Source organism: Paramacrobiotus metropolitanus, unplaced genomic scaffold, assembly GCF_019649055.1.
Source record: "Paramacrobiotus metropolitanus isolate TYO unplaced genomic scaffold, Prichtersi_v1.0 Parri_scaffold0000380, whole genome shotgun sequence".
NCBI lineage: Eukaryota > Metazoa > Tardigrada > Eutardigrada > Parachela > Macrobiotidae > Paramacrobiotus > Paramacrobiotus metropolitanus.
Window position 1 is genome coordinate 1 of NW_026570600.1, and position 19,676 is coordinate 19,676.

Sequence of the window (19,676 nt, forward strand, 5' to 3'; positions counted from 1 at the left end):
TGCCTGAAGTAGGTTCAATACTGCAAGTGGTGACACTCATCGCCAGCCCATCAGCGTGTTTTTAGGATCTTTCCTCTTCCGGACTGGCATGTCAAGTACACCAGTCGCATGACTCAGGAGCAGATTCAGCAGCTCACCTACGACAAATTCGCGTATGTGGCGACGCCAACAACAGAACACTACGATAAGATCCTTCTGTTGACGCGGTCCGTATTGTGAATATGCCTATCCGCGGGTTTGGTTCTGACATAAGGACTCGCGAGCGTCCTCCTGGATGAATTTCATTGTACATTATTCTATAGCATCCTTGTGTTTATGAGTCCTTAACTTTAATAATTAATAAGTCATGTTTATTTCCTTGGTTCCGAGAAAGGAGCATTTTGGTGTACTTGTATTCAGTTGTTGCCCCGTGTACAAATTTTATTGGAATTTTATTTAGATGGACTATATTAATATGGCGTTTGCGCTTTTATTAGAATTTATCAGAGTATTGGATGATGTGCGAATGTATTAAATTTACGCAGTCGTTAGCCGGTTGATTGTAGTAAAATGTTAGGACGTGCTAACATGCAAACTCCCAGCGAAGAGAGTTACGAAAATAAAGTCTTGACCGCTATGTGAGTAGTATACCACTCATGCAGAGGCGCTATAAAATACACACGGTTAACATATGGCTACTCAATTGTTAAAATTACGAATAAAAATCATTATGACTGTGTAGTCGAATGGTAATCAATCCACTGGTTCGTCTGGATATCCATAGTTCGAATACCAGTAAAGGAAGAAATTTTGGGAAGAAAAATTAGTTTTTGCCTATTTTTCTGTCGCAACACAACAGGATACAATTTCGGCATTTATGAATTTAATTTAATAAATCCAATGCGATATTTAATATGAAACGAAACGGCGATATAACTTCACACTTTACACGACTTGGCGTCTGTACGATGGTCAGATTGATCAGTAAGAATTACAAATACACGGTAGTTCAGCTGTAGTAGTGACGACCAGCTTGTGTATGTCTACAGTTCGAATCCCACTGAAGTAGAATATTTTGGGAATTAAAACTTACTTTTTCAAATAATTAATTGCGTACGACAAAATAACAACTACAGCATTTGTCCTGTTATTTTTAAAATATGAAATGTCGTAGTGGCGATGGGTATCTGTAGTCACCCACCAGGTCCCAGAGTCCCTAGTTCGAAACACAGGGCTGGCAAGAATTTTGTAAAACATCTTTTTCTTTTTATCATTTTTATGGTTTGAATATTTGAATTGACAGTTACGGTGAATTTTGAAAGTGTTTAAAAATACGAATGCCGTAGTGGCCCAGTCGTAGTAGATTTTACCAGCCGTGCCCAGGTCGCAGGATCTAACCCATATGCGGATAGAAATTTTGCAAATAAAGTGCTGAAATTTGAGTAGAAAAATTTATTTTTGGATCCTTGTGCTGACGAATTAATTTTTAATCGGAATAATAAATTCCGGAAGCAGTGTGGTAAGTTATATGGAATAATACATGCAAGAATACTCACTGGAATTATGGCTAAATTATTATCACGATTTAATTCGAGAAATACACCGGCCGTAAAAGAGTGTTAAAATTATCCGCATGAGTACAAACTAATAAAATCAGAATTATGAGAACACCCGGAATAATGAACATCCTGTACCGTTAATCCAAAACAACCAGCAAATGCAGTATTAATCGGAAACAGAGCGACGATTACGGAAAGGATTTAGCAGATTTCGCGGTTTTTCCGGTCTGCTCTTCATCCATCCGACGCTTTCAAATTGTTCAGCTTTCGTCCAGCATGCTTCAGATTGGTCTCAGAAATGAATCCGCGATGGCATTTAAAACTTTACCAGTTTCAATTGCGTCCTTCTTTACGAGTTCACTGAATGAAGATACTTCAGTACGGGCGCGAGCAGTCTGTCGGACTTTAGCAGATTTCCGACCCGGCGTAGAATACTTGAAACTCAGCGCTACGGGCATAGCAGGAAAGAAGAGCTCGTGGTAGGGCCGGCGTTGTTCGCCTGACCACTTGCAGCGCTCCCCAAAATTCCGGTACCATCTTTTGCAGTAGACCAGATGTCAGCAACAGATAAATCACCAAAAACCCTTGCATCCGAGAGGACAATCTGATAGAGTGCGGTTTCACATCAATATCTGCAAGAAGAAAATTAACAAATTAATTACTGGTTATGAAAATGTTGAAAGTATGCTTTAATAAAATTATAGCGGAAATGAATAATTAAAATAAAATTTTAAAACTTACTTAGAGTGCGGCCGAACTCAGTGGAGAGTTCTCTAGCTCCAATACTTTTCATTTTCACATCCACACAGGGATGAATGAAGAGAGTTCCGTAAGCAGTCTGCAGTTGTCCCTGACGAATGAGCATCGATACAGCTCAGTTTTTTTTTGCATATTTTGTTGTATTGATGGCCTTTGCCAAACAAAGCCATCACCAACAGCACCTACATGTAGCAGCAGGTGGATATCATTGTGCGTAATGGAGTCAGCGATCCACTCAGACAAGACTGCCATATCCACCGATCGCTCCAGGACGAGATTCTCCTCAAACAGATCCCACAGAAGGATGCTCAGTTCCTCTTCGGGCTTACACTGGGCAGAGTACGCCGGCACAACCGCGCTCAAATTTTTATCCTTTAAACGACACTGGGACCACACTTGCTGCTCTGCAAGGTACGCAGCAGCCAGTGGATAGTCCCCCGAACATGGGCATTCATATCGCAGTAATCGTAGTAGAAGAACACCGGTGGAAGACCAGCGTCCCGATGCTGTGGATCAGGTAGGCGACGAGATGAATCGCATTCACGCCTCTTTTAGGTTCAGGTGCGCGAGAACCAGCGTCTTGGTACGGTTGACAGCGCAGTGGAGGAGACAGTCCAGCATCCAGAATAAGGGCGGCACGCCGGATGACGGACAGTCCTCGCGGCGACCGGAGACCCGCACATCGGGGAAGTAGGCGTCTGTGGTGAGAAGAGCGTTCCATAGAGTGCAGGTGCGCCGGCAACGGGTGCGGTTGATGGTGTCCAGGGACTGGAAGACTTCCACTAACAACTCGCTGGGTAAGCGATGGAATGGTTTACAATTCGGCATAGTGTTGCGGTTGTTTATGTGTTTAGTAACCGGTTCCGGAGCCAGAACAAGCAGTCCGAGTGGGATATCGGAGACATCGTATTTCTTCTTCATCTGCGTGCAAAAGTCCTCCTGCAAAATCAGTTAAACGGTTACTGTGAGTCCACTTATGACATTTAAAAGAAAACATCCTCGCCGTGAAAAATAAAATATAGGAGAAATTCAAACAAACAGTCTCGAGACGATTTTGAAATGATTTGAAATGAAATCTGAAACATAAAAGCGAATTACTTGATTATTTTATATTGAAACTTAATATCTTATTCCGTTTTTTAATTCTAAATATTATTTAGCCACATATTTGAAAATATTAATTTTTCAGAAATTTTGATTGCGTTTTGCAACGAAATTAACCTAAGGGCCTAAGCGCGAAAAATGACTCACTTATCGTGTCGTCAGGCTTAATGAACAACTGTGTCAAGCCCTAGTTAATCCAGCGATGTTTTGGACCGCAAAATATTGCAACGGCAACTTCTAAGCTGCCACTAGTGGAGTGGGTTAATCCACCCGTACCACGATAAAACGAGGTTTGATGGTTCGTCGGTGATGTTCCGAGTTAGCGAATTACCCAAAAGTCAGTTATGCAATTGCGAACATGTTAACCGATACCGGCGCGATTGTCAAAGTGCACAAACATTTTTAATTAGCTGAAAAGTCATTGGGGAAGAGCAAGGGCAAGGCAAGAGCAAGAATGATTTCAGAACATTCAGACAATCTCAGAAGTCTAGAAAATCCACGTTAGAACTGGTCGTTTCGTACAAGTACACATTCAGATGTTTCCGGTTGAACTAGCACCAATGAGATGTACATCTTCTCTACAGATCTCATTTGTACGGCTACAATATCATTTTTTACCGCATTTATTTCATTTTGGCGGTTTTCATGCACAAGGCCGAGTTGAATTGTGTAATAATTCGATTCCAAAGATGAAACGTTCTACAACGTCGAAAATTTCATTGTTTAATTACAAGTTATAATTTAGAGTTTCAAACGTTTATATCAGACAATTGCGCTGATTTTGATTCTGTAATCCGTTTGTAAGAAGAAAAGCTTGCGCCCGTAAATTAAAAAATTGCTGATATCCTTACGAAGGCCCTGATTACAATCCTAGATAAAACATACCAGTCCATGAGGTTGCAGCCTCGATCTGCTCCACGCTGCAAATACACGAACGTTTCGCTCAGCACCGATGCACAACACGGGCCGCTCTCGATACAAAGCTGATAGACGGCTGGCTGGCTGGCGGGCTAAATTTAGCTCTGTCTAGCCAGCAGTAGTTCCTTCGTTCTTTTATTTTCAAACTATCGTAAAACAACTTTTTTGGTACCGAAATGATCCTTAAATTTTCTGTATCTTCTAAATGTAAGGTTGTGTGAATACAGTTAATACTGCAGCCATGCGGGCCAAAAAATCGTCTCCGCTAGGAACTGTTGTTTACCATCATTTAAATGTTCAACGCCTGAATAATGAGAAAACCGATGTGCTGCAGCAAATTCTGTCTTGTGACGATAATTTAGTTAAAATTTTCTGTTTAACTGAAACCCATTTGTCCGAGAATGATCCCTCTCAGTTGTATGAAGTTCCAAATTATACGTTAATTAGAAAGGATCGCTCTCCAAACTATCGTAAGCGCAGTGGTGGTGGCATTCTTGTTTACCTTCCCTCCCATATTCCTTATTCCATTGTTGATGTATCCTCGGAAAATGCGGATGTGGAAAGTTTGTGGTTGTCCGTCCGAGTGGGTAAAAAAGAAGTTTTGCTAGGAACAATTTATCGGGCTCCTGACACCAACGCACACAACACGGAAAGTTTATTTGATCACATCCGCGAAGTTCTCTGTAAGTTTCCTAGCAGTGACTATGTGATTACAGGGGATTTGAATATTAACACCAATGACGTGAGTTCCCCGTTCCATCGCTATTATTCTGATCTGTGCAGTGAATTTGATCTCAGTGACATGGTTGTTGGAAATACTCGTATCTCCAGTCGTCGTAATAAGTCGAAAAATTCGTCCTATTTTACTTGTTCAAAAATTGACGTGATGTTGTGCCATCCATCAACAAATTACAGCAGCAGCCTTGCCAAAGACATCGATATTTCAGACCACCGATTATGCAGAACCGTTGCGAGCTACAAGTGTGTTGTCCCCCGCCACAAGACGATATCGTATCGCCTATGGAAGCATACCTCCGAAGCAGATTTTGCAGCAAAGTTGAAATGCTTTTCCATGCGGGATGAATTTCAGGATGAGAACGTGGATGTGAATACGCAGGTGGCAAATTTTGTTCGTGGCGTCTCCGACTTAATCGATGAATGTTTCCCAGTACGTACGAAGCGAGTGAAGCAGAGCGAAGCGCCTTGGATAACACAGAGCATTCGTACCGCTATCCGAGAAAAGAACGAAGCATATCAGCGACGATGTGCGGCCAGAAATACAACTGAATATCCCATGTTCCACCGGGAGTTTTGCAGACTGCGGAGCGAGGTGCGATACCTGATCGGAGTGGCAAAGCAACGCTATTTTACTGAAAATCAAAGAAAAACTTCCGTGTTATGGAGAGAAGTGGGAAGAATGTTGCGGAAAACAAAAGATCATGTTGATTGCGAAGTTCCGCTTGACACGCTAAACCAGCATTTTGCTGCGATGGGACAGCACGGATTCCTGCATGCCGCACTAGCGCCTCTCGTCGGGGGCGACGGAATTAACAGTTTGTTTTGTAGGTTCAGCACTGTCAAACCAGACGTGATAATGTCAATACTGCAGCAAATGAAAGAGAAAAAGAGCATCGGGACCGCTTGGAGTACCAGCTGGTCTACTCGGTGGGATCTCGTCAATCCTTGTCCCTCCGTTGACCCACATGGTAAACAAGTCGCTACGTACGGGTGTCTTTCCTTCGGTGTTCAAATGTGCGGACGTTTATCCGCTTCCAAAAGTGGCCAACGCCCGATGTGCGGACGATTTCCGACCGATATCATTGCTATGCAATATATCTAAAGTCTTCGAGCGATGCGTACAGATCCAGTTGCATGACTTCCTGCAGGCGAATAATACATTGTCACCCAGACAATCAGGCTTTCGGAAAGGCCACTCATGCGAAACGCTGCTAACGAAAGTGACAGATGCGTGGGTACAAGCAATGGATCAGGGAGATGTCACCGCGGTTGCATTCCTCGACTTAAAAAAAGCGTTCGATTCGGTCAATCACGAACGGCTATTGGTCAAGTTAAAAGAAAATGGTGTTAGCGGCCAAGCTCTAAACTGGTTTTATTCTTATCTGACCGGCCGCCGGCAGCGCGTAAACACGCAGAAATACTTTTCCGATTGGCTACCTGTAATTTCCGGCGTTCCGCAAGGCACAGTACTGGGCCCGTTGCTCTTTATCTTGTACATCAACGACTTGCTGCTACACCGGAATTTCGAGATAGAAGCATTCGCGGATGATACCATTGCTCACTGCCGTGCGAAAACAGAGCAGCAGCTGCTAAGAAGCTCAATGATGCGCTGGAGACGGCAGCTAAGTGGTTCGAAGAAAACAGACTGGCAGTGAATGTGAAAAAGTGTGCGGCCATGTTTATTTGCACCGAACAGAAGTACCGGAAAGAAATCGACCCGCCGGTGACGTTGAACGGTCAGACATTGACTATAAAGCAGCATACAACGTACTTGAGCGTCGAAGTGGACCGCAACCTGAAATGGACTAAACAGTATGTGAAAGTGAAGCGAAACATCAACTACGGCATTAAAAAGATCAAGCGTGTACAGTCCGGGCTCAGCATCCCCCAGCGAGTCACCCTTCACCACGCTTTTGTCCAGCCATACATAGATTACTGTGCACTGGCCTGGTCAGCAGCGTCTTTGGGAGAGCGGGAGAAGTTGATGAAGCGACAGCACGCCGCCCTACGGACCATCACCGATGATGGTTCGGGTAACACCGCAACTGTACGAGCAGCTGGGCATAGTTCCAGCAGTCGAGCGATGGCGCCAGAAGAAAGCAGTGTGGCTGTACAAGATCCGAAACCGCGACAGTTTTGACGTGCCAGCATACATGTGTGACCTTGTTCCATTCAAGGACATTAGCCTGAGGTATGACTTCCGCCGGAAAGAACGTCTGGATATACCTGCGGCAAAGCTACGAATTGGAAAGACAACCCTTGCGATGAGGCTGAAAGATTTGTTTGACAAAGTAGTGGGAAGCGGAAATCAGTTGTTTGGTTGTGGATCTGTTAAGACTTTCCTGTTCTTGTTGAAATCAAAAAATTTCTTGTAGTTCTTAATTTTTCTGTTTTGTCCAAGTATTGTACTGACCAGACCAGAAAGTGCCTCGAGGGTTTGTCTGCTCAATGAATAAACTAAACTAAACTAAACTAAACTAAGAATACTCTCACGTATCGCAGGCGACGCCCTGATCCAGGCTGTCGGCAGGACAACCACGGACCACAAAATCAATTTACCACCGCAGCGTCGAGCAAACTCATCCGGGTAAGCGCACTTGCTCCTTGGGCAGCAGCTCGTTGACGCCACCCGACGGGCAACTGCGCCTCGACGATGTACACACTGGCTAGATCTCTTAGGTCGCCGAGAAACGTCGCCGTTCCCGGGTACCATCTCCAGGGACCCTCCGGACCGGCCCGCAAATATGCCTGCACATCACGTCCCACGTATGGGCCCCGAAAAGGGTTCGAGATTTCATCCGGGTCGTGCGAATGGAAGATGTTGGCGATTCCGTAGGCGACGAACTGGGAGCGTACGGCAGCACATCCGAAATCAACGATCAGGCCCTTCTCCACCACGTTGATTACCTTACCGCGCTGCAGGAGGCCGTCGACCTGGACATCTACGGCGTTCCACGCGTAGATCGAGGGAAACTGTTCGTCCTTTTCGTAAACATACATGACTACAGTTGTGTGCTCGTTGTGCTGCGTTAAAACTGTACGTTCTGAAAGTTTGATACGAAACGAAACCGCAAACAAAACGACTGGTTACTTCTCCACAGCGCCGCGTTCTTGTTTCGGATAATCTTACTCAGTCAAAAATCGTACGAGGAAAAAAGAATCTTCAGAATCGGAAAACTGAAAGATAGAAAACGGAAACACTTCACAGCTTATCGAGCGACACCATTGGACATGCTGCAGAAACGGAAAACGGTTTCAAACGTAGTCGGCGTTAGCGGGTGGCAGTATAGCACATTTTATTTATAAGTCAACAAGAAGTTCTTGTTCTTGTCAAGAACTAAATTCGGTAACGTCCCTTTAACTCTTGGCGTTCGGCCTTGCGTTTTCTGATATTTTTTAGGCGGTGCAGGGAAAAGCACATTGTACTAACTTGTACCTTAACTTTACATTGCTGCATGAAGATTTCTCATAAGATAAAAAATAACCCCGCGTGTAAAGTTGTGATTAGTGACTAGTCATGCTGCTTGCCTCGGTCGCTGCTGTTCGATCTGATATCCGCATGGGCTCGACGGCCAGCCTGCCGGTTTGTTTGCGACTTTTGTCCCGCTCTACTGTTTAATCAACTTTTTACCATGTCGTCCAAACTGTACCATACCTTTCACATGCCGGCGTTCTACGAGAAGGAAGCAGCTGTTTGCTTGGATACTGTCGACTGTGCACAGCTGCAAACGTTTTACCGAATGCCAATGAAAAGTTGTTAGAAACGTTTAACATAGGTTTTAGCTTTGCATACCGGATGCTCGCTATTTCCATCAAATACAAAAACCGTACTGCAAAAATTTCCGTACGGTTCTGTCGAACCTTGTATAAAGAACGCTTTAATAAGAAATCGATTTTACAAGAGCTCTGCAGAAACGTAACTGGCTGGTTAACGTTGAACTAATTGAAAATTCGGTATTCAGCTGGCCGTCTGCTGGCGACCCGCAAAGAAAACGTAAAAAAAACTCCCGCTACTGCTAGTAACCAGAATATAATCACATACAATTGCTAACGACACAACGAAACACACCCCAATGTCACAGAAGAATTTGATAAGAATTAGAAATCGGTTATAACAATAAAAATTAGTGAGTTATAGCAGCACGAATGCGATGTTCAGTTAACGCACTTCCATGTCAGAAAAGCGAACAAGGCCACGGCGGTGATCAAGGTCAGGTTGTATACGTCGACACGGGGAATGCTTCTTTTCCCAATCACGCTTCCGATAGTGCGTTGAACAGCGGGGATCCGTACTCTGGAATGTGTTAGTGTCTAAACAACAAGGAATACCATGAAAAATAAAAAAACTCCTAACATATTTACTTGGTAGCAAGCAAACAGAGAGCAATCGATTTACCGGCAGAAGCTGGGGAAACGGATTATACTTGATGGAATTGGCGATCCGCGCCGCCAACCGCGCCAGATTGACCGGTTCCTTCACAACGAGATGCGTTTCAAAGAGATCCCACAGCTGCATCTCCAGTTCTTCGTTTGAGTGGCCGGGAAGAACGTACTGCGGCACAACAGCCTTCAGATGCTGCACCGTGATGCGACAACGCATCCACACCACCATCTCCGCAGTGTCGCAGATGTGCATGAGGCACCGCATGGTCTCCCCATCTGCCAGCCTGTGTAATGCAGCGAACAGTTGTGCAGCACCAGCGTCCCGATGCTACCGTATCGGCCGACCACGTAGCGCACAACAGCGGCCGCATCAGCGCATTCGCTCATATGCATGTTCGTCAGAACGACGAGCTTGGTGCTGCTGTTGACGAAGCGCAGAAGGCAGGCCAGCGCCCAGAACATGGACGGCATGCTGAACGACGCTGAGTCCCCGCGGCGCCCGGAAACGCGCACATTGGGGAAGTGGGTGTCCGTGAGAATCGTGTTCCACAAAGCGCAGATGCGCCGGCAACGGGTGCGAGTGACGCTGTCTAGCGAATGGAAGACTTCCACTAGCAGTTCGCTGGGTATGGATTGGAACAATTTCTGACCGCCAATGGCCATCCATTTCTTCACTGCCTCTTCTTCCTGAAAAAAAAACGGTTGATCACAGATTCAGTCGCCCATCATCGTGTGTATCAGTCTCAACGTTGAAATATTTATCCCGACGTACCAGTTTATACTGTGGCAGTGCACGGGTGCAGTCCGGTTTCAGGTTTAGGAGCGTAGCGATGTGTTGCTTCAAGGTGAACCATTTCATTGTCTGCAACAAAAAGATTATCAGTTATTGGCAGACATCGAGCGGCCGATGGGACCCGCCGGATCAGGCGACCCGCATTTTGCAGTCACGGAGGCTTTTTTTGACAGTCGCGTCAGTTAATTAAAGTTGCTTTTTAACTACCCTGGGGCGCACCGCGTAGGCCGCCATTTCGGCATCCTGGAGCTGTCGGCGCACCTGGTACCTAGGCACCAGCTCCCTCGCGGTTCCTTGGGGCAGACAGGCCTCCACGATATACAAATTGGCCGAGTAATTTGCGCAGTAAGGGAACGATCCCCACGGTGCCACCACCAGCGCCGTTCCGGGATACCAGGTCCAAGGTCGGTGGAGGCCAGCTCGAAGAAGAACCTGCACTTCAGGTCGCACATCCGTATAATAGTGACAAGAAGGCTTCCGCGCGTAAAACAGGCGTCCATATTCGACAAACTGCGAGCGCTGGTTTGTACAGCCAAAATCAACGATCAGGCCGTCATCCAGCACACTGATGGCCTTGCCGCGCTGCAGCCGGCCATCGACCAGGGCGTCAACGACGTTCGGCGGGTACTCGGCCTGCGACCCGTTGCCCGCATTGTACATTGACATGGCCACAATTTTGCACACGTCGGATATTGCAGAGACCAGTTGGATCGCGCGAGGGTAAGGTTAGTGTAACTCAATTCCTTAGTGAAAATTCTAAACCTCCGACAAACGGATAAACAGCCGGGCTGATCGCTTGAAAAGAATGGTGCTTGTAATATCCTTTAAAAAAAGACTTGTCGTCAATTGCAGTACTGCGCATAAAATACGTAAGTACAACGTTGTTTTAATCGGCGGAATCGGCTTTAGGGGCTATATCCGGTACCGATATAGCCGCAAAGCCGATTGCGCAGATCGTTCGTTCCGATGACGTCATGTCATTCAGTCGTCATGGTAAGCAGTGAAATTCTTCCACACGATACTACGCGATTGTCGAATGCAACGTGTAACGAATCCGCAACCTCCACCTCCGTGTGCCTCGTATCGAGAATGAGAAGTGTTGTTCTTCGAAGACTATTCAACTGCCATTCGACGTCGGATTTGTTTAAATACTGTACCTAGTTTGAAAGATCCTGTATTCTTTAAGCTCTAATGGCGGTAGCGTAACCTATATTGTAGCAACAAGTGTTATTTTTGTAGCTGCATTTTTTGTCTCTGTCAACTGAATCGCTTGAAATCCTGCGCCAGCCGATATACTGCATATTGTGATTAAAAGGTGAATATACTGTAATCTATTGACGAGTGTTTTGGCACGAACATTACCGAACAACAAATTTAGCTGCCCGAGAACGGCTTTATTTGTCGAACACGGATTCTTGATTGCGATGTAAACCAAATACACCCTAAAATAGTTTTGTGGAATAACCCTACTGCAAAAGTTTTTATTCTAAGCGAAAAAGACACGAATTAAAAGTGATAAAAAAACTCAGAAAACAACGTGCAGTCGTTGGTTTTATACAGGTTATTAGATCGTGTATTAAGTGTTCCCGTCACAACATAAACTGTCAAATGTCTCAAACACGTGGATGGTTACGTGCATCTTGGGCTGTCATGTGCCTTTTCCGCCGGAAGACACCCGCGCCACGGCGGATTAAATAGCGTCATTTGTTAAATAGGATGTGTCTGCCGGTGTGCCCGCAAACTGGAGCCTCGTGGTACCTCTCACGACACGGAACGCCCTCCGGGCGGCTGCACGACGTTTGTCTGCAAACGTGGATTGTGCCTCGCATGGGACGTGATATGTAGACACGGTTGCGCCGTCACATTTCAGCCACCTCGACCGCAGCGGAGCGGCCGCAGTGCAAGCAGAGGATAAGAAATCCAAATTTTATTTGTACCTGTTTGGCCGCAACTTATTCGTCCCAATCGCCTTTGAAACCCTGGGCCTGTGGGGCCGTCAGCAATCGCAATTGTCAAAGAATTGGGGAAAAGACTCAGCAGCAAACCGACGAAGCACGCTCGCATGAATATTTACGTCAGCGTTTGTCGATAGAAATTCAACGGTAATGCGGCGTCGGTGCTGGGCACGACGGACGGGCTGGATAAATTAAATGAAATCCTCTGGTTGTAATTTTTGTGTTTCTTTCTTTATTTTGCGTTAACTTTGATTTGACCAATAAAGTTTCAAAAATTTGTAGAAAAAAACATAAACTGTCGATCTGAGATTAAAACTGAGCAACTACATCGATGTTTTCGCTTAAGACGGCCGCTGTCAGGGCGGTCAGCTTGTCAGCATCCAAGCCAGCGACTGTGGACATGGTCCACTGCTGGTTGCGGTACTCGGTGGTCGGCCGCGGATCCACACTCTGGTAGTTAACAAGCGCCTGCAATCATTCGCACAACTGATTAAGAAACCACTCAACGGCGCAATTCTTTCTACAGTCTACACTCACGTATTCAATAACGCCGGTTCGTTCGCGAGCGGTGCACTCGGCAATCCATTTCGCTAAAGCAGACCCACCAACCCGCTTCGGGTGAACCAGATTGTTCTCCAAGAGATCCCACAACTTCACCTGCATCGCCTCTTTGAGGGGAACGACAAACTCATGGTGCATAACTGTTGCGTTCAAAGTACGATCGAAGAGCCAGCACTTCTTCCACACCACTCTTTCGCATATCGACGAGCACTTCCCCATAAGATCGGTGAGAAAGTCGACTACGCCCGTAACCAAATCAGCACTATCGCCGAAATTGCACCCGTTCAGCGAAAGCACCGGTAATTGGTTGGTTTGCAGTTCCTTGATTAATTTGATCATTTTGTCGAACTGCTCCAGATCCAGATGCACGAGCGTAATGACCTTCGTGGTGCTGCTGTAGCATTTCAGCAAGCAAGCCGTCGACCAGTAAATGCCCTCGTCGCAGAAATCCGGCTTCCCGTAATCCACATCGCTGCCGGAAATCCAGACGTGGGGAAAGTTAGTGTCCGTCGTGAGCAACGTGTTCCACAGGGGACAGACACACCGACAGCGGATCCGTTCGATGGAGTCCAATGACTGGAAGATCTCCACTAACAGCTCCGTCGGAAGATGCAGTTTCGCATCGGTTGATTCGATGACTTCCGTATCATCCAGTTTTCTCTTTTTGCTGGGTTCAGTGTTCGGTGCATGACGGAGCATCCAATGCGATATCCTGGGTAGGTAGCTCCGATCTTCGTCCATCTCCGCCTCGCAGTATGCCTTTTCCTACAGGAAGTAACACTAATATGTTATCACCCGTGAATGTATTTTTTCAGAGTGTTTCGCCATCTGTTAATATAAGTATATAACTGAACTTTAATTTTTCGAACAGGAAATAGCCATCAGTATTTGAAAAGAATTTTAAAGTTAATTTATTCAAATCGAACAATTCGAGAAAATTTACTGAAAAACATGATAAATTATTTGTGAATTCTATTTTTTTATGCTGTTAATGCTGTTTTTAAATAAATATATAAGCCTATAGTTGTGTGGAGGTCGAAAAGACCTGCGACAGCATCTCTTTCGAACTTTTTTTAGGAGATCGGGTATGGTGACAAAACTAAAACTTTTCTGCTGATTTAAAGCAGCGAGAAAAAATAAGGATACATACAAAGGACATACCAAAAATAAAATTTCCTTACTTTGTGTCTCCCATCACACATGCCTTTAGGCCTAATTATCCATACAGATACAAAAGCCCTTCAGTTCACTATTTGATGTAAACGCTTTCAATTTACCGTTGAAAACTGGACAGGGGCGAAAGTAATACAAGAATGAAAGGGTTTTAGAAGTCCGTGGAAAAACTGAAAAGGTGGTACAAGCCATTTATTTCTCCTGCCTCCGTTTTCATCGAGCCATTTGATTCTAATTTTCCTGAGTAGTTTACATGATTGCTTAAGTAACAAAAATATATCAGTTTATTACTTCAGATGGCAGGTGCTTACTTTTGGTACGTGCAATTACGAAAAATGGGAAACATTCTTTTGGTACGTTCTTTGAACTTCTTTCCACTTCAGCAGCATATTTTTAGGGCTGCCCCCCCACCCTCCGCACAGGTTTTTAGGGCTGCCCCCACGCACAACCATTTAACTGTGCGCTCCAAATTCTTGCCGCGTAAAACTTTTTTGGCATTTAAAAAAAAGTAAAAGCTCTACTGTGATTAAGGTCTAAAGGCGAACTGAAACTGGCCTTCTAATTCTAGGAGACAATGAGATTAGGATGCACATTACACGCACAGCTTGAGCTTTCTTACCACTTGCTCCGCATTCAGGGGGTTTCAGTCCGACGTTGCAGATAGCTAAATGTCTGGCTGAGCATCGAGGTGCACAACACTCTGTACAGTCGGTCGAGTTCGTATTTGAAGATCTCCCGGAATGAGGGGTCTCCTCCGACCACAATTCGCCGGGCATGGGACAATCGCGGATAACAAAGTCGGTCTGCCCCACGCGACGCTCTTCCAAGACCGCGTTCGTGGGCGCAAGGCGCACTTGTTGCCAGGGCAGCAGCTCCCTGACGGTTCCGTACGGGCGCTGAATATCGACCAGTTCAACATTGTTGGAGGTGAAAGACCCCAAGGAGACGAGCGCCCCTGGATACCAGATCCAGGCGCCGTCGGAATGGCGCCGCAGAACGACCTGCGCGGGCTGCTCCCCCCAGGGCCAGAAATTCTGACGGTTGTTGCAGTGGAAGATGAGCCCGTATTTGACGAACTGCGCGCGTTTTGTGGGACATTTAAAATCGATGATCAGGCCGCCCTCCGTCATGTTGATCACGTCCCCGTGCTGCAGCTGGCCGTCAACCAGAACGTCCACGGCGTTCCAGGCGTATACCGCGTGGTTTTGATCGTCGAAGCTGTAAGACAGCATCGCGCAGTGCGAGCTTGCTAATAAACAGTATGCTTCGAAGGATCAAACAGCTGAGCAGTATTCGACGACTGACGAGCAGTGCAATAAAATTTTGGCTGACAATCGTCCGACGAGCAATTAGAAAGAAGTCGAAATAGAAGCTGGAACCTAGTCCTCATGTAATAAAACTTGAAAAATACAAAACCAACAAACGATATCCCGGTTCATTGCAGAGAAGTTGCAACCACATTCCAAATTTTCGCAGGTAACCGTCGCTCCGAGCTTTAGAGACTAACTCAACAAAGTCGCAACGCTAACCGCCCATAGAGGGTGCCGTCGTCCAGATCAGATGAGAAGTGTGTGTATGGCTTATGCTATTGCTGACACAAGCCTCGTAGAAATGATAGAATTCAAATCTTTCATTAAATCAAATAAGTTCGTGGTGGCAGCGTTTTTTTCCCGTGAGGCTTGTTTTTCTAAATTTGCTGTCGACCGATACTGACGTGAGTTTATTCATGTGTGAGGCTTGTTCGAATGCCAGTGCTCAGTGCTCACAAAGTCACATGCTCACATTCTTCACACCTGATCTTCGTTTCTTTCTTAAGGTGCCAGTGGCCGTACCACATACTGGGTTGAACAGATATGGCTGGTTGTGCGAGACGCAGTTCACCGCCAGCTCGCAAACGCAGGCGACTCTTCGAGGACGCAACCCCGCTCCGGCTTGACGGGTCGGAATTCTTCCGCGGGCTGCAAGATGCCCGTCACAACTTCTGCGATGTGTCGGTGCGGGGCGCGGATGATCCAACCCAATCTGAATCTCAGTGGATTCCCTGCCATCGCATCGTGCTAATGGCACACAGCCTCTGGTTCCGACGCATGCTGCTCGCGCCCATGAAGGAGGCCAAACAGGACACCATCCAACTGCACAACGTTCCCCACGATATCCTGCAACAGTGAGTGTACCTAGAGCGTTCTCATTTTCGCTGTTTGTTTAGCGAATGTTGTTTATGCGTTGCAGATTGGTCGATTACATGTACTCTTGCGAGATCTCCGTGGACGCCAGCAATGCGCTCCTTTTGCTCCAAGCAGCGGACATGCTGGAACTGGGACAGATCGTGGAAACGTGCCAGACATTTTTACGGGAGCACATCGACGTAACCAACTGCCTGACGATCTACCGTGGGGCGCAGCAACTCTCCTGCGCCGATCTAACGAAGGAGTGCCACGACTTCTTGCTGGAGCACTTTCCTAGCTTCTGCCACTCGATGGAGTTTCTCGAACTGGACGCTGTCGAAGTATGCTGGGCTGTTTCGAATTGTTAATTATAAATAACGGGGTTGAAAATATTAAGTAGTTTTATTCTGCAGATTAGTAAGCTGATCGCCTCGGACGAGCTGAACGTGGAGAAGGAAGAGCAGGTGGTCGCGGCGGTTGTGCGGTGGCTGGATCATTCCTTCGAAGAGCGCCAATCGCATGCAGCTGAGCTGGCGGGACTCATTCGTTTAGATCTGCTGGCAGCGAATCATGCTTCCCTTCCTGACACGCCCGCTGGGAATCATTTTCAGCAGGCTATCCTGTCCATCTCCGCACCCCACAGCACATCCACACTACGCAGCTCCTATGGAAGAGGTAAGTACGTTTTCCTTTGCATAGTGATGGGCCCAGTGTTGTAATGAATTTCAAATACTTTAGCCATTATTTTAGAATTTGTCAAAAATGTTGCAACCTTGGTTCGGTGTAAAAACATTCTGCATGGTGATGTGTTCTTCCTTGCAAAATTGGTTGATAGGTTGATAAAGTGGATTGGTTGATAATGAGACCTTTGATACACCCCGTGCATTTAAAATTTTAAATGCACTTAAATTTTATTATTTATTTTTAATAATTAATTATTAATTATTTTTAATAATTATTTTTTATTAAATGCACTTTAAATTTTATTAATTTTATTACGATTAAGTGCATTTAAAATTTTATTTCACCCATAACCCCCCAACCGGATGCTGCTTGCACAATTGCATCGTATACAATTTTTTTGGCTATGTGATGTCAAAAACAATGTGATGTCAAGCGAAAAATATCACTTACCTTCAGAAATTCCTTCCCTTGAAAGTTTTTTTTTATTTTTATGTGAAATGTAATGCTTTTTACACATTCTTTTGCGTGAAAAGCGAAATTTTTGATTTAATACGCATCACAGCAGATAGCCATTTTCTGGCTAGGGTGTCAATCTATAGAATCTTGCAGCATGGCTGGGAAAAATAAACAATAAAATCAAACTTTAAGAAACGAGCAGATGTTAAACCGGGTGCAGTCGTACTCCGACAGCAGCCTTTTACAATAATATTATTCGAAATCGAAGTTTTCTGGTTGGCTTTCTCGTTCCAGAGCCGGTAATTATTTCCCTTCGCTGTTCGACGCAAGGATTCGGAAACCGTAGGCGTCTTGTTGCTGTGTTGCACTGCTTGGCTCCGTTAACCTCCAACAACTGGAGCCTTCCGTGTGAGCCTCCCCAGAGCCGATGGCATGGTTTCCCGGTGTATGTAGTGAAAAATGGGCGCCTTCTCGTCTACGTTCTGACGGAGGCGGGTAGCGACGAGTGCCGGCACCTTCACGTGTACGATGCCACCGCGAACCAGTGGACGGACCTAGCGGTGCTTCCGGTTCGCGATCACATGAAACATATAGCGTCGCCGGTCGTCGTCAGGGACCAGGTGTACGTCGTGACTGCCGACCGGGTGTACGCGTACGAAGAGGGCTTCAGCAGATGATCCCCAGAGCGCACAGACCTCGGGTGGCTTGGAGCAGCACGCTAGTGCCGTGCGGGAGCCGGCTCTTCGTGTTTGGGGGCTGCGCTAATTATCCGTGCCGAGGCGGTGAAGGAGACCTACAAACGCCGGGCTGAGAGTCGCGTTCGTCTATGATCCGGCACGCGACCAATGGGAGAAACTAGCGCCGATGCCGACAGCACGCGCGGATGCTGCAGCATGCGTGGGCCCCGATGGACTCATCTATGTGGCAGGTCAGTACAAGCCTGTGGACAAATTGAGCACATTGAAAGGTCTGGGCTAGGCTCGCACAGACTTGCAAAAAATCTGCCGATTGAGGGAATCGAACCCACAACCTCTTTACTCTAAGGCCGAGAGGCACATTAGGATATCGGCAAAGCATACAAAATGTATCGAAATGTTCTATCGAACGATCCTATAGAGAGCGGATGCCGCTCTGACAATATAAAGATACAGGTAGAACGAAATGAGCGTGCAACGTGACTGTGCATAACTCATCTTCCAACTGACTATCATGTTCGGTATCAAATCCGTAGGCGGTTCCCCCGATAACGTGAACCCAAAGTTGACCTGTGTGGAAGCGTACAACCTGCGAACGAACCAGTGGAAGCTGAAACGTGAGTGTACCGTACGCTGCTCTTGGGTGGAGCCCACACTGTTAATGCGTTGACGGATATATAATAAGCATTTTAATTAGGAGACATGAATATTGCCAAAGAAGTGCACATCGGCCTGGTGCCGGTAAAGACCGTCTGTACGCTATTGGTGATCCGGCGATGGAGACCTACGATCCGCCACCGACACCTGGTCGTTGTGCGAAGCGGCGCTGCAGTCGTTTTCCTGGTCCGCCTGCAGCGTGGTGCCGCGGCGTTTTGTGTGGATGAGGATGCCGAGGGCGGAATCGCCGGATACGGACGGCTCTGGCCACTGAAGACTCTTCGCCACTTTGTGTCCATTCCTCTTTTTGGGTACGCGACCGTTCGTCGCGGGACATTTCGCTTTACGGACATTTCGTCTAAGGACAACTCGTTTTTGTGGCCAACAGCCATATGACTGTTCGTTACCATAAATCAATTTATAATTTTTCACTCCCCAAAAGTCGCGCGACCTAATGTCGCAAACTAATCACTACAAAACGGTTGCAAAACAGGTTGTCCCAAAACAGATTACCCGCCGCGACGAAAAACGTGTGGCGAAATGTCCACGGCAGAAATGTCCCGCGACCACCTGGGCTGTCACGCTCTTTTGTAGCATCTTGGGTAAATTTTTTTTATATCTTGTCAGAGCGGGCTTATACTTGTAGCTCATGACTGTGCCCTCCTGCTGTTCGCTCTTTTCTGAGTATTTTCCTGTTGGCATTTTAGGCTTTTCACGGCTCTGTGAGCGCAGTTACGCTGGCTACAGACGCCGCTCATATCAGTGACGGAGAGATCAGTACGATAAGAATAATTACCGTAAATAATCCATCCTACCGACCCACTCAACGACACAGTGTGAGCTGATAATCTCAATGTGGCATAGCTAAGTCTAAGAATCTACGCGAAGCGAGATCTCCATCTCCGACGCTAAATTTTACAGAACTCCGAAACTGACAAACTCAGAATGAGATAACTGACGACGCCAAAGTACTGCCACTCACGGACTTATATAGGCGCAAAGAATATCCGTGTGGAAAACTATATTCAACCCAAAACAAAAGAGAACATTCTAGAAAATAAAATATGGAATAATAGCAAGGACGAGTAAAGAGATTA

The 19,676-nt window shown here is 46.2% G+C and overlaps 2 protein-coding genes across 2 annotated transcripts; one reads left to right on the forward strand and one right to left on the reverse strand.

Annotated features, from left to right (window-relative positions):
- Positions 1–13,132: 13,132 nt before the first annotated feature.
- On the reverse strand, positions 13,133–15,250 carry LOC129602275 (uncharacterized). Its single transcript, XM_055501272.1, has 2 exons — positions 14,542–15,250; positions 13,133–13,514 (listed from the first exon to the last, which is right to left on the reverse strand). The coding sequence occupies exons 1-2, from the start codon at positions 15,152–15,154 to the stop codon at positions 13,423–13,425; spliced, it is 705 nt and encodes a 234-aa protein (XP_055357247.1). The 5' UTR covers positions 15,155–15,250; the 3' UTR covers positions 13,133–13,422.
- A 334-nt stretch (positions 15,251–15,584) lies between these two features.
- LOC129602274 (kelch-like protein 5) lies at positions 15,585–19,268 on the forward strand. The gene is made up of 7 exons (XM_055501271.1): positions 15,585–15,636; positions 15,739–16,086; positions 16,152–16,428; positions 16,501–16,762; positions 17,522–18,155; positions 18,459–18,539; positions 18,620–19,268. The coding sequence occupies exons 2-5, from the start codon at positions 15,776–15,778 to the stop codon at positions 17,902–17,904; spliced, it is 1,233 nt and encodes a 410-aa protein (XP_055357246.1). The 5' UTR covers positions 15,585–15,636; positions 15,739–15,775; the 3' UTR covers positions 17,905–18,155; positions 18,459–18,539; positions 18,620–19,268.
- The last annotated feature ends 408 nt before the right edge of the window (positions 19,269–19,676 follow it).

Coding starts and splice junctions, on each gene's coding strand:
- LOC129602275 (XM_055501272.1), bottom strand. CDS start 15,154: ATGCTGTCTTACAGCTTCGACGATCAAAACCACGCGGTATACGCCTGG. Junction 13,515..14,541: donor CCCTGAATGCGGAGCAAGTG/GTAAGAAAGCTC, acceptor TACTTCCTGTAG/GAAAAGGCATACTGCGAGGC.
- LOC129602274 (XM_055501271.1), top strand. CDS start 15,776: ATGGCTGGTTGTGCGAGACGCAGTTCACCGCCAGCTCGCAAACGCAGG. Junction 16,087..16,151: donor CCCCACGATATCCTGCAACA/GTGAGTGTACCT, acceptor TATGCGTTGCAG/ATTGGTCGATTACATGTACT. Junction 16,429..16,500: donor TCGAACTGGACGCTGTCGAA/GTATGCTGGGCT, acceptor TTTATTCTGCAG/ATTAGTAAGCTGATCGCCTC.